The following is a 14,493-nucleotide window of genomic DNA, read 5'->3' on the forward strand; positions in this document are numbered from 1 at the left end:
CTAGCTATGAAATTGTGACTTTTTGGAGATACTAAATAGGACTGTCATTCTAGTCTGTTCTGCTCTAGCAGGTTTTTTCTGAAAAAAGATCTGGGGGTGTCAGTAGACTGCAAGCTCAAGATGAATCAATAATGCAGTGTGGCTGGCAAGAAAATAAATGTGATTTTGGGCTGTATTAAGACAAACATAAAAGTCTCAAGAAGAGACAGTTCTGCTGTCCTTGGCCCCAGCCAGACCATGTTTGGAGTGTGATGTTTAGTTCTGGACACCACACTTTAGGAAGGGCATTGAGGGCAACTAGAATTCAGAAAAGGCCTTGGGTCCATGCCATAGGAAGACTAGCTGAAAGAACTGGGGCTATTTTGAGTTTCCTGCAGAAGAGGATACTTGGAAGTGAATGAACTGTCCGGAAGCTTTTGAAAGGCTGTACCCTGGAGGATGGCCCAGACTTCTTTCTGCTAGGTCTCAGAGCATTGGAGTAATGGGGAAATGTTCCCAAGGCGTAAATTTAGTTTTGGTGAAGGGAAATGCTTCTTACCGGTGAGCTGTCCAAAAGCCTCTGGGGTGGAGGAGAGCACCATGCTTCCTCTCTCTTCTTTGGAGGAATTCCATCAAGAAGTAGAGGATCCCTCGGAGGGGATGGTACAGATGAGATTCATATTGAGATGGGAGTTGTTAACAGGTTACTGAGGGCCAAGCTCTAGTCTAACCCTGTAGAATCGGCAGCTGCTTAAAAGGAATGGTGAGTGGTGGTGGGGGACCCACTGAGGTGGGATGGCATGGTGGCTTTCTCTCTGGTCAGTCCTGGCTGCTACTTCCTTCTGTCACTTTCAGAACTCTCCAATGGGCCACTGAAAATGTGCTTGGGGGCATGAGGGTTTTGTGGGGAAGGGGAGAGCGCCTTCTTTGTTCCTGACCTCCTGTGGCTCTTTGGACCACCTCCAAGGGGAAGTAGAGGGAGGCCATCCCTGCAGGAAGTGCTACTGGGAAGACCTTCAGCCAACTTCTGCTTTTACTTTGTCACATTCGGATGAAATATGAGAACTCTTGATTCTTTTAAAGTGACCCCTCATACAGATTTGCTTTCATCCCCCTGCTCTTGGCTCGATATAGGGAAGTCAGGTCTTCATTTGACTCCTTGTGGGGGTTTGGTGGCAGTTTTTTAAAAAGGGTTTTGAGAAAATTCTTGTCACCTCTTTAGGGACCTTAGAGATTGTCCAGCCCAGAGAGCCTTAGCCTGAGGTCTGTTAACTGTCATTTAATCATATTTTGATAATTTCATTTCAATATAGTTTATAATTAACATTGAATTGTTATAAGCCTAGATATTTTATACATTTAAAGACATGATTCCAAGAAGGATCTGTAGGTTTCACCAGACTGTGTTTCTGGTCTCATAGATTCTACAAACTAACCATATGACCTGACCTCTTTGGGGGTTCAAGGTCCTCCTGTCTTGCAATGAGAGTCCACCGATCTCTCATGTCTGGGGCAGCAAATTGTGCTCTGATTGCTGCTTTCATTTCATTGATTTTTAAAAAGCATCAATTGCTGCCATCTGCTGATAGAAGGAAGGAAACGATGAGTCTATCCCTCACTGGAGGGGAAGTGAAATATTATCAGTTTCAATTCAGTTCAATAGACAAGTCATTGGATGCCACTATGTGGCAGACATTGTGTATTCAAAGACAAAATCAAAATTGTCAGACTGTCTTTGCTTTCAAGGAACTAATGTATATTCTATTGGGGGTAAACCCCCCAATCTATGTAGCTTAGTATATATGAGATAGATATGGAATAAACACAAAGTAAGTTTGAAGACCAGGGAATGTTGACAATGACAGGGATCAGATCAGGCCTCCTGAACTTGGCTTTGAAGGAAGCCTGGTAGTCTAAGAGGTGGAGGAGAGAGGAAGAGAACAAAAACAAGCTTCTGGAGCTAGGTCAGCGACCCAGCCAGTTCTGCACATTGAGAATATGAATTTGGCCTCCTCTCACAGGATGGAAAAGAAAAGAAGATGGGGCAGTGATGTGGCAAGAGTGAGGGACGACAGGTGGTGAGTAGCTCCAGGGCTCCACTATCTCCCACGCCAGGAGGGAGCAGGGAAGGGCTCCAGGACATCGGGTTGGGTAGAATCCTGGAGTGACCTTTTGGGAGGAAGTGAAGAAGAGTCCCAGAGGATTGGCAGACGCACAGAGAGTGTAGGAGGGAACTCGAGTCAATGAGACCAGAGATTCTTTGGAGTATTTGAATGGAGGATGAATAGAAAGGCTTAGGGCTTGACCCGTGATTGCTCTTGGATGGACATTCTCCCTCCCCTTGCAGGTGGAAGCCAGCATCTTTTTTGCCCCTCATTCTCTTAGCAGCTTGTCTAGAGAAGAGGAGCCAAACCCACTTCTGGTCTGTAATGAGTGAGGCCTGAATTAGATTAAAATGTAACTGGGAAATGTTTAACAAAATAAATAAAAATATAATACAACAGAGCAAATGGTAATTTGTGGTTTTCCGAGTGGATAGGATGTCCACAGGAATCCTTAATGGACTTTCTTTTTTAGTTTGACGCAGCCCAGATCACTGAGAAGTTAGATGATTTGCCACTGACAGAGTGGAACTTGATCTCAGTCCTCCTGAGGACGGCTTCAGAAGTGTCTCTCAAAGATTTAAAGAGGGGAGACTTCCCCTCAATTGTACCTTGCTCTGTGTCCTTTGAAATATGCCGAGAACTAGGGAAAGTGACTTCCGTTAATTCAGCGACATCTTACAACTGGCCAAGGTGTTTCTGTGCCTCCCATCTCCCTTGGCTAATATTTTGGAAAGAAATCTCCAGGCTCCATCTGCTCCTATGATGATATGATGGCAGGAGAGCAGCAGGCGACTGGCTTCCGAGTGGCTCTGGGCTGGGGGTCTGCCTCTGCCATTCTTCTCCTGGTGACTGCCCTTCTCTTGACCTTGGCTTACAAAATGAAGGAATTACACTAGGTCGGTGAAGAATGAATTCAAGAGGTTCCCAATGTTTTTTGTTCCTTAACCAAAAAGCATTGTGAAATCTCTGGGACAATTTAACCTACTGTATTTACCATTTACAGGATCATGAAGCAAGACCATCTTGTGAACCACTAAAATGGGAACCACTAACTTACATACTACTTTATACGATAGCTTGCTACCTATAGTGGAGAGAATTTGGGATCTGAAATGATGGGATTTGGGCTTGAATTCCAGCTCTGACATGTATTTATTGTGGGTCTCTGGAACCTTTTTGAGAATCTCAGTTTTCCTAATCTTAAAATGGTGACAATAATATCACTAAAGGCCATGGGAGCATGGATCTAGTGTTGTAAGGGATCTTAGAGGTCTTCTGGTTTAACCCCCTCATTTCCAAGATCATACATGTTTAAGTGGTTGAATCCAGGCCCTGACTTCAGAGCCAGCCCTCTTTATGTTGAACCACATTGACCTTCTGAGTCTTGGGATCCAATGACCAAAGGCTGAAAGGAACCTTAGAGGTCCATCATCCAACTCCATCCTTGGCTTAGTGTCCTCCCACCCTTCTCCCCCACCTGTGAAATTCTCAACTGCTTTTTTTCTCATTTGCATTTTTCCATAGCCCAGTGGGTGGACTAACTTCCTTTTTTTTCTTTCTTCTGTTACAGATTGCAGTTGCAGATGATTGTAAGTACTGGTAATTTTTTTTTTATCAAAATGTTGCCCATTTTCTACTGCCCCCTAATGGAGATTAAGGGTAATGTATATTCAAGCAAGATAGGCACGATGATTTCCCCCTCCCTTCCCATCCCCTATTCTCCTCTCCCTCCCTCCCTCCCTCCCTCCCTCCCTCCCTCCCTCCCTCCCTTCCCTCCTTCCTTCCTTCCTTCCTTCCTCCCTCCCTCCCTCCTTCCTTCCCTCCTTCCTTCCCTCCTTCCTTCCTTCCTTCCTTCCTTCCTTCCTTCCTTCCTTCCTTCCTTCCTTCCTTCCTTCCTTCCTTCCTTCCTCCCTCCCTCCCTCCCTCCCTTCCTTCCTTCCTTCCACATTTTGGTAAACCAATAAGGTTTATATTTTGTTCCACTTTGCACTTCCTTTTCAAAGTCAGGTAGACCCATTTCACCAAATGGACTTAATTACAGCAGCCTGTGTATACACACTTTTAAAATTTCTGGGTGGTTTTTCTCTCTCTTCATTCATCTGACTGGCAGATAAACCCTTGAATCCCTGGGATCAGAAGCAGCTCAACTGATCTAAAGAACAAAAGAGTTGGAAAGCCCTAGGATGTTTGTAGGAGTGAGATTAAAATCGTTGGAGTGGAGAGAGAGGAGGAAGGAAGTATCAAGCAGCTGATTAAGATTTAAGAAAAATTCTTATTGATGATTTTTAAAAATTGCTCCTCTCATTTCACAGTATCTCTCTCAACTCACAGAGAATCTTTCTTGAGAATGTAGACAGCTAGTTCAGTAAATAAATCAATACACTGCTCATGTCAGAAAATGAAAATCTTATTTGCACCTGTGATCTGGCCATTTGTATGCCAAGAGGCAAGAGAAGTATCTCATGATCCTGCTTTTATTTTCCTTTTCATTACTGAGGTCATCATGCATACAATTCTCTTTTTTGTCTATTGATTTAAGCAGTCTTTCTTGAATTTCTTTGAATCCTTCAAAGTCATAATTTCTTATGCCATATTCCAATTATACGTCCAAATTATTCAACCTTTCCCCAATCAATTAAGGGACCTTTTCTACCTGACTTCACTAGGGCATAGTGGTGGTTAACTCAAAATGAATTAGTAAGTGATATAGCCATGGCTTTTAATGCTTACAAACTACTTTATATGATAGCTTGCTACCCATAGTGGAGAGAATTTGGGATCTGAAATTATAGGATTTGGGCTTGAATTCCAGCTCTGACATGTACTCATTGTGGGTCTCTGGAACCTTTTTTAGAATCTCAGTTTTCCTATGCTTAAAATGGTGCCAATAATATCTACTTTACCAGAGTTATTGTAAGGTGAGTGCTTTGTTCCTAAACCCCTGTAGGAATGAGAATAATAATTACTGCCTTATTTGAGCCTTACAGCAACTCAGTAGGGTAGATGCCATAAATATTCTAATTTTCCTTGTTACAGATCTGGAAACTGAGACTTAGAGAAAGAATAAATGACTTTTTCTGAATTGTAGCATCTAGGAATCCAGGACTATTTCCACCGTATCATTTTGCTTCTCATTTAACAGAATTTTCCCTACTGAGAAGCTTGTCTGCCTTAGTGAAAGGTTATGAGATGGAAGGAAGTTTGGGTTTGAGTTTAGAAGACACAAATAAGAATCTAGTTCTGCTACTTAGGACTTAGCCTCTCTTGGCTCTGGTTTCCCCATCTGAAGGGACTGGACCAGGTGCTCTCTGACGTCTCCTCTCCCTGGAGGTTTATTATTATGATTATCTGTGATCTCCAGGTTCCATGGCTATGAGAACTGAGGAGGCACCATTGTTTGGATGTTGTTTCCTACAGGCATTGAATGCGGCCTGCTCACTTTAAGTTCTACAACCACTGAAATTGGCTTGATTGATTTACCAGAGAACATATCCATCAGCAATGTGACCAATGCGGGTGGACCTGTACAGTGGAGTGTCCACCCAGAGAATGCAGTGAGTAAGATGATAATCAGGGGACTGCACCCTGGGGAGATGTACAGCATCGAACTGAAGAATGGTACCAGTAGCTGCTGCAAAAAGTGGTCAACACGTAAGTGACAGCAGAAGCTTTATCTGCAAAGTGCCTCGTGAGGCGGAGGGCTGATCCTTCTCTCCAGTAGGGCTGGGTTGGTGAAAGCAGACACTGGGACTTGGTTTAAACTCTGCTCCTGATCTCTGGGGGATTCTTGATCTCAGCTCCAACTCTAGAAACTCTCACAGTCCATCTGCCTCCTGCTGAACAATCCCATTCATTTGGACAAACAATTATTAAAAGCCACCTGTTGGGGTGGCTAGGTGGTGTAGTGGATAGAGCACCGGCCCTGGAGTCAGGAGGACCTGAGTTCAAATCCGAACTCAGACACTTAATAATTACCTAGCTGTGTGGCCTTGGGCAAGCCACTTAACCCAATTGCCTTGCAAAAACTAAAAAAAAAAAAGCCACCTCTGCCAGGTCAAGGTGATATGTGGGAGGGAAGAAACAGACCAAGATAAGACAACCAAGGTAAAATAACAAATGTTTTATTTACTATAATCTTTCTTTCTTTTAAAAACTTAAACAGAGCCTACCCCTGTATCTGACATTGAAGTTGTCAGTGTGGGTACAACTGAGGTGACCTTGACCTGGAAGAATGTGGATGAAGCTGCCTCTCAGTACACATACATTGTACAGAATGAAAAAGACCAGGAAGCAAGGGACATTGTCAGTCGACATCTGAATGTAACAATTACAGACTTACAGCCTGGCACTTATTACAGGTTCTTAATCTCCCCAGAAGTAGAAAATGGGACTCGGGGACTCTGGACAGCTGTGACTGTCATGACAAGTAAGTGATAATAAAGTCCCTCTGTGAATGGGGATGGTTGCTGTGTGTCCTGGGACCCCCTCGAGTCATAGTGGCTGATATATAAAGGGATTTCTCATGATTCTGGAGGAGAAGCAGCTGTGGGGGGTATTCACTTCTTAGATTGTGTTGGGATGGGGAGGACTCCCTAGCTGGATCATACTCTTCCAGCCTTCCTATGACTTAAGGAGGCTTTCACAGGAGTCAGATAGGCGAATCATATTAAAAGCACCTAGGCCTTAATTAGGTTTAATTAGGCAAAAAAGTTCTGAGGTTTAAAATAGGAGACACTTGAAAGTGCGCTGGGGACAAGAAAGGATGCAGCCAGGTGCTGGGGAAGTCACAAGGAACCAGAAGGTCAAGGAGGGTGTTGCAGGGTGGATTTGGCACCTAGAAGTTTGCCAGGCTGGAACGACTCCTCTGGTCCATCATCCCCTCTCTGCTAGGCCATTTCAAAGATTTTTTAAGGAGGGATGGGTTTTTGCCAGCAAGTTAGATGGACAGGGATGGCTTCTTGATCACCTTGTGTGGGCAGTCCCTCTACCCAGGGAGATTGTGGCTCATCTATACTGTCTCATCCAGGTGAGTCTTCTCCCTGACTTTCTGTAAATTGCCTATTGAAAATTCATTCTGTAGTTTGTCATAGTAAAGTTTTAATTAAAAAAAAAGTTTTCCTGGTGCCTTTCATATTTATATTGCAGCTGTTTCTTGAAATATCCTGGTTCCCCCTAATCAGTGAACCTTCTCTTGTGGTAAAGAAAAAGCACATATTTGCATTTGTTTATTTTGTTTGTTTTTTACAAGGCAGTGGGGTTAAGTGGCTTGCCCAGGGTCACACAGCTAGGTCATTATTAAGTGTCTGAGGCCACATTTGAACTTGGTTCTCCTGACTCCAGGACTAGTGCTCCATCCACTGTACCACCTAGCTACCCCCTGCATTTATTTATTTTAATGCTTTGACTTGGAAATAGAAACTTAGTCAGAAACTTGGTGGTAATAATAATAATAATAATAATAATAATAATAATAATAATAATAATAATGATAATAATATTGTGAGGCAATGGGGTTAAATGACTTGCCTAATGTCACATAGCTAGTAAATATCAAGTATCTGAAGTCACATGTGAACTCAGGTCCTCCCGACTCTAGGGCTGGTGCTCTATCCTCTGGGCCACCTAGCTGCCCACCCTGATTCATGCAGTTATTACCTACAAAATATTTTCCATTTTTACTTGCAGGATCAGTTGAAAGAACTAAGGCCACTTAAATTAAAGGAGAAAAGACTTGGTGGGGTAGGGAGAGTAGAACTGTCTTCAAGCTCTTGCATTTCTCTGTCTACTTTTTGGACAGCTAGGTCTAGAAGAAAGGTGTGTGTGTGTGTGTGTGTGTGTGAGAGAGACAGAGCGTGTAAGAGTGAGTGTGAGTGTGTGTGTGTGTGAGAATGTGAGGGAATGTTAGTGTGTGAGAGAGATTAAGTATAGATGTGAAAGTGGGTGTGTGTGGAGATGTATGGGAGTGAATGTGTGTGAAAAAATGAGAATGTGTGTGAGAGTGTGTGTGTGAGTCCGTGTATATCCATTTAAAAATCAGACAGAAATCGGTCTCTCTACAGCTGCTGCTCTGAGCTTCCTTTTTGGGCAAGTCTCACCTCATTGCTCCAAGTAACCATCCTGTCCCATATGAGTCCTCTGTTTTCTGGGCTCATTATGTCCCCCTCCTGTCAGCAGTCTTTCCATGTGAGGATCCTGGGGTCTCCTGCCATGCTGGTTGACTTCCTCTGGTTACCCTCCAGTTTGTCCCTGTTCTTCTTAGAGTATTCTTGGAGTACTAACCCTCATATTCTTGATGACCCAGACTTGGTAATGCCATGGAAGGATTGGAGGGCTTTAGGTTCCCCATGGAAGGAGGTGTTGCGGCAGCGTGGTTAGAGAGCTGGCCTCAGAGTAAGGAAGATCTGGGTTCAAGTTCTGCCTCTGACATATACAGTCTATAGTGATCCTGGGCAAGTCACTCTAGTCAATTCTAAGGTTTTAGGTAGAGAAGGTGCAGAGTTCCATTGGTCCAGGTGTTTTCCTGGTCCTAGAGTTCTCTCTGTCAATGAATCACAAATTCAATTCTGTATCCCAGTATTCAACATGGTACCCCATTGATTGATGAATTAAAATTGATTGCTGACTCTCTCTTGCCTCACTCCCACCCGCTCTCTTTCCAAACAGAACCAAATCCAGTGTCTGAGCTCCAGGTCACAGATGTGGGCATGGCTGAGGCTACCCTAAGCTGGCGATCAGACAATGGCACTGTGGCATCCCGCATGATATTTGAACGTTTTGAAGATGAGACTAAGACATCCTCCCAGGTGCTACTTAATATTTCAGACCTTGAGCCAGGTTTCCAGTACCAGTTCTCTCTGCTTCTTCCAGAACCTTGTCAGCCCCAAGGAAATTCCACGGCCACACCAAGCAGTACAGGTAAGCCATAAAACTAGTTTCTCCATTATCTCTTTCTGCACCTACTCCTCTCACATGAGACTGAGACAGGAGGTTGGATTTGAGGAAGGAAATGTGATGATAGAGGAGTGAGAGACATCTTAATTGAGTTGAGATCATATAGTAGTCTGGCCGCCGTTGACCCTTATGAGCCGACTTTCCCCCAATTTGATTCCACATTACCTGCCATGTTCTCCCTAATCTCTCTTCCCCTGGGAACAAGGGGAACTTTTCCATCCTCAGCCCTTTCTGTGATATTCATTAAGTATTATAGTTAATTAACTACGTTAGTGTCTTCTTCTGCAATAAGTCTCAGAACTTCATGAGAGCAAGGCTGTGTCCCACCTAAACTTGGCATCTCCTCTCAGAGGACTAGCATAAAGAATTGTACACAACTGATACCTACTAAATACTTTCTAAATTGGATTTGTTTACTCACATTAGCACCATACATAAGCATGACCATCTTTGTGTAGCCCTTTCTAATTGCTCAAATAACTCTACCTTTCTAGGTTTCTTTGGATTCTTCTCTTTACACTATATTTCAGAATTCCTACTCAACTCTGATCATTTCATCAGGAATATTTGAAAATCTTCTATTTTATTAAATGTCAATTCTTGCCTTTTCTCTCCTCCCCTTCCCCCAGTAGATTTATACTTTATCTTTGCAGTCTAAATTATTCTTGATTGTAAGCTTTTATCTTTTGCCTTCTGTTATATTGTGCTGCAAAATCTTCTCTCTTTTGGAAGCTGTCTTGTCTTTTGTTAGCCTAGTTATGACTCCTTGGTTCTAGAGCTTTTTCTAATTGCTTATCACCTTTTTTTTCTTTGAAGTGAAAGCTCTGGAGTTTGCCCACAATATTCTTGGGACTTTTTAGAATATCTTTCCAGAAGTGATTAGTTATTTCTTTTTATTTTCACTTGTCTTCAGGTTCTAATAGATTTAGTCAATTTTCATTAATGATTTCTGGAAATAATAATGTTTAGAGTTTTAGAAGATTATTATCTCTTCTTAACCTGTTTCCATAGTCAGTTGTTTTTGATAGTGGATATGTTACATTTTCATCTTCCCCCTTCCCCACTTTTAATTTTATTCTCACATTTCCTTCTATCTCATGGAGTCATTGATTTGTGTTTGTTTTACTATAATTTTCAGGGATTTAGCTCTGTGCCTATAGTATGTTGTAATAGTGATTGGTTCTGCTTAGCCTTGACCTGGCTCATCAGGGTTGCTTGGTTGACTTCTACCACTCAGGGTATATCCAAACCCAACAAGAGGGATGGTTAGTTTTAGACCTGATCTTTGGTCTTTAAAGCTTAGAAACCTGGATCTTTGGGGATTTTTATGGTATTTCAGGTGAGATTCCTTGGGACCTCAGAGGCTCTGGGTCTGGAATATCCCAGTTTGTGTACTCCTATGACTATAGGTCCAAAATACTATGGATTTCCATGTTCCATACCCTGCATTTTCATCTTCAGTAGATCATTTTCCATTCTTGCTTCTCTTGGATACAGTACCTTGCAATCTATAGGTGTTTTTAACCCATATTTTATACTGAGATATTTCTCTCATCCCTCTGGCTCCCTTTCCTTTTGCCTTTGGGCAAAAAACTTTTTGTGCATTTCTCGGGTGGAGGAAGTCTTTTACTCCTTATTATATCTGGAATTGTTCTTAGTTTTTTTTTGGGGGGGGCGCTAGAATAGATGTGTGGGAGATGGGCTGACTGTCTCCGTGCAGTCAACCATCATTGACCTTGATGGTTTGTTTATTGAACCGTTCTCTTTTGGGACTCTTTATACAAACTAACTTCTTTGTCCAAGAACAGGCTTTGGGTGATAATGATAACAATGGTAATAACAGCAGTAAGGGTATTTAATATGACATTTTAAGGTTTGCAAAAACAATTTAAAAGTATAATCTCATTTGATCCTTCCAACAACCCTGGGAGATAGATATTATTATTCCCATTTTCAAATGGGAAACTGAGGCAGATAGAGGTTAAGTGAGTTGACCAGGCTCACATAGGAAGTATCTGATGCTAGATTTGAACTCCAGTCTTCCTGTCCTCAAGACAACATTAGGATAATTCTGAGTGGGTCAGATTCAGGTTCAGTTTTTTTGGGCCCCTTATGGAGGCCAGAGCCTTTAATTTCGTTCTCAATGTTTTATGTGTCATGGACAATCTGGTAAAACTTATAGATCCTATCTGATTATAATGCTTTTTAAATGCGCAAAATAAAATACATATGGTTAAAAAGGAACCAATTATATTAAAATACAGTTATCAAAATATTAAAAAAATGTTCCCTCTGTTAAGAACCCTTGCTTTACTTAAATAGACCAACCATAATAATAAAAAATAATAACTAATAAATAGCATTTAAAGAACACTTTAAGGTTTAGAATCTAACTTGCATGTGTTTATTCCTCACAAGAACTGTGTGAGAGAGGCCCTGTTCTTGTCCTCATTTTGCAGATGACTAAACTGAGGCTGAGGAAGACTTATCCAGAATCCCACGGCTACTAATCGTCTGAGGCAGCATTTGAACTTGGGCCTTTTTAAATCAAAGTCCAGTCCTCTATCTGCTACATTATTTAGTGGCAAAGTCAGTTAACTAGGAGATGGTTTGGTAAATATTCCCTATGATGCATGACATGATATGACCTGTTGGTGGTATGACCCTTGAGTAGTGTTGTGAGGCTCAGGCTTTCATCTTTCCCTTCCCTGACAGAGTGAGTAGACCTGAAAGACTTGCCCCTTAATTCATGGTGGCAACTTCATTGATTGATGATTGTGTCTTTTAGACAGGGTAGAAAGAAGGATTAGTCCAAAGCCTGGAAAGATGGTGACCTTCAAGATTCTCGTTTAATGTAGTAAAGCCCGATCAATTAATTAAAAAAAAACATTGATTGAGCATATACTGTTTACTGGGCTAAGCAAGTCTTATCACAGTCCACAGATAATCCTTAGGCTTAAGACTCATAATCTAACAAGGGAGACAACAAGCAAATATATAAGAAATATATATATGAAGCAAATGTATAAAAATATATTCAAAACTAATTTTGTATAAGATTAATAGGAAATAATTAAGACAGGGAATTCAGAGGGTTCAGGAAGGCTTCCTGGAGGAGGTGAGATTGTTGTTGGGACTTAAGCCAGGGAAACCCAAGTGGCAGAGTGGCAGAGGGAGAGCATCCCAGGTACAGGAGAGATCGAACGAGAAGACCCAGAGCTAAGAGATGAGTCTATTTTGCGGAACAATTAGGAGACCAGTGTCCTTGGACCCTGTCAAGGAATGAGGTGTAAGAAGACTGGAAAGGGGGACGGCTAGGTGGCGTAGTGGATAAAGCACTGGCCCTGGAGTCAGGAGTACCTGGGTTCAAATCCGGTCTCAGACACTTAATAATTACCTAGCTGTGTGGCCTTGGGCAAGCCACTTAACCCCTGTTTGCCTTGCAAAAAAAAAAAAAAACCTAAAGAAGACTGGAAAGGAAGGAGGGGATGAGGTGAGCAAGAACTTTGGATGCTAAACAGTTTTTTGTGCTCGATTCTGGAGGAAATATGGAGCCATTATATACTACAATGAGTAGGGGGATAGGGAATATGCTTAAACCTGCATTTTAGGAAAATTACTGTCATGTTGAATGGAGGATGGATTGGAGTGGGGAGAGATTTGAGGCAGGCCGACCCATCAACAGGGTATTGTAATAATTCACATGATAGGTGATGAAGGCCTACACTAGAGGAATGGCATAAGGTGATGAAGCATTTAATAAGCTTTCAATGAGAAGGGCCCTTCAAACATAAATTGTCAGCAGCAAGGGTCCTTAGAATAGAGAAGGTCAGCGACAGGAGGAATGTGGGATGTAGGAAGTCAGCCTTGGGTAGAACCTTGGAGAGGTTTAGCTGAAGAAATATACAGAACAGAGTGAAATGACTTGGGCCTGGTTGTGGAGCCAGAAGTAGAATTTTAGTTTTTCGACTCCTTACCCCTTGCTCAAACTATTCTCCAGTGGCTACATCTTTTGGGTCTCCTTAGGTCAAATTTACTGTCTAAATGTGTTACTCTGAAAGTTTTGTGTTCAGCATTGTAAGTATTCATATGTAGTTACTATAAAAAATGGTAATAAGACACTAAATACCTACTTGAACAGGAGTGCTCCAGCTTGGTCCAGTATGATAAAGGGAGTTAGGGTTGGGAAGATGAGAGCCTTTATTGGGATGGGAAAAAAATCTTTTATATGAAACTGTATGAAACAGGTGAGACTTAAAGAAAATTATAATCCTACTATGATGACATCCCTTGGGATATTTATTGCTTGAAGAAAAGCAATAGCCAACATTCAGTGAATTCCTTAGAAAGCTAAACTATGCTAATTTTACAGGTGCCAAGAGAAAACAAGAAGCATTTGCTGCTTTTGTTAATCATCTTTTGTATCATTTGAAACAGGTGTCAGCAGCACAGATGTGAGCATGGTGAATGACTTGCTTCAGCCAACCATTGACCCCAACACGTTGGAATACAAATGCAACCCCTCCCAAAGAACCCAGTTGACTGTGGAGAACTCTCAAAATACAAGGGTCAATATTACTGGGTTAAATTCGGGAACTTTATATCAGGTTACTGTTTTTTCTCAAGCTGCCAATGAGACTGAAGGAAACCCTGAAAAGAGAATCTTCAAGACAAGTAAGTTTAATTCTTCTAAATTAACTCATATAGAAGCAAACATACATACGGATGAAGACCAGAACTCATACTAGGTTTCCAGTTTGTCCACATGTAATCAATTAATGATTCTTATTTATTCTACACTGAGCTCTCATTTGCACACACCTACCTCCTCCCCCTCCAGTTCTGACATTCTTTTCTACTCAAACAGCCGCCACTCTGCTTTAGACCTTTAGAATCTCTCACTTGGACCATATTAAAAGCCTCCTAATTGAACTCTTGGCTTTCTGTCTCTTTTTTCTCCAGTCTTTCCTTTATGCAGTTGTCCAAATAATTTTTAGTAATAATGATGACATATAGCATTTATGGACTTCTTTAAACTCTGCAGAATCATTTGACTAATTGTTATTGTTGAATTGTTTTCAGTCTGTGTCTGACTTTTCATGACCCCATTTGGGGGTTTTCTTGGCAAAGATACTGGGAGAGGTTTGCCATTTCCTTCTCCAGATTATTTTACACATGAGACAAACAGGGTCTTGGCCAGGGTCACACAGCTGGTAAATGTCTGAGGCTGAATTTAAATGTAGGTCCTCCTGATTCTAGGACCAGAAGTCCACTGAGCCATGCAGCTGCCCCATTTGACATATAGAATCTCATTTGAGTCTCATAAGAACCCTGGAGAGTAGGTGCTATTTTAAAGAAGAAAAAAGAAAGGGTAGAGTGATTTGTCCAGGGTCAACAATTAAGAAGTATCTAAAGGCTGTATTTGAACTTGGGTCTTCCTGACTCCAGGGCTAGTTCT

The 14,493-nt window shown here is 41.8% G+C and overlaps 1 protein-coding gene across 1 annotated transcript in view; it reads left to right on the forward strand.

Moving 5' to 3' along the window:
- Window positions 1-14,493, forward strand: part of PTPRJ (protein tyrosine phosphatase receptor type J) — a 167,724-nt gene that overhangs the window by 123,442 nt on the left and 29,789 nt on the right. Inside the window, exons 2-6 of the mRNA XM_074230654.1 lie at window positions 3,655-3,673; window positions 5,502-5,735; window positions 6,247-6,510; window positions 8,748-8,999; window positions 13,473-13,709. Of these exons, the coding sequence (XP_074086755.1) occupies window positions 3,655-3,673; window positions 5,502-5,735; window positions 6,247-6,510; window positions 8,748-8,999; window positions 13,473-13,709 (1,006 nt within the window). The remainder of the gene's footprint in view (window positions 1-3,654; window positions 3,674-5,501; window positions 5,736-6,246; window positions 6,511-8,747; window positions 9,000-13,472; window positions 13,710-14,493) is intronic.

Source organism: Macrotis lagotis, chromosome 3 (genome assembly GCF_037893015.1).
Source record: "Macrotis lagotis isolate mMagLag1 chromosome 3, bilby.v1.9.chrom.fasta, whole genome shotgun sequence".
NCBI lineage: Eukaryota > Metazoa > Chordata > Mammalia > Peramelemorphia > Peramelidae > Macrotis > Macrotis lagotis.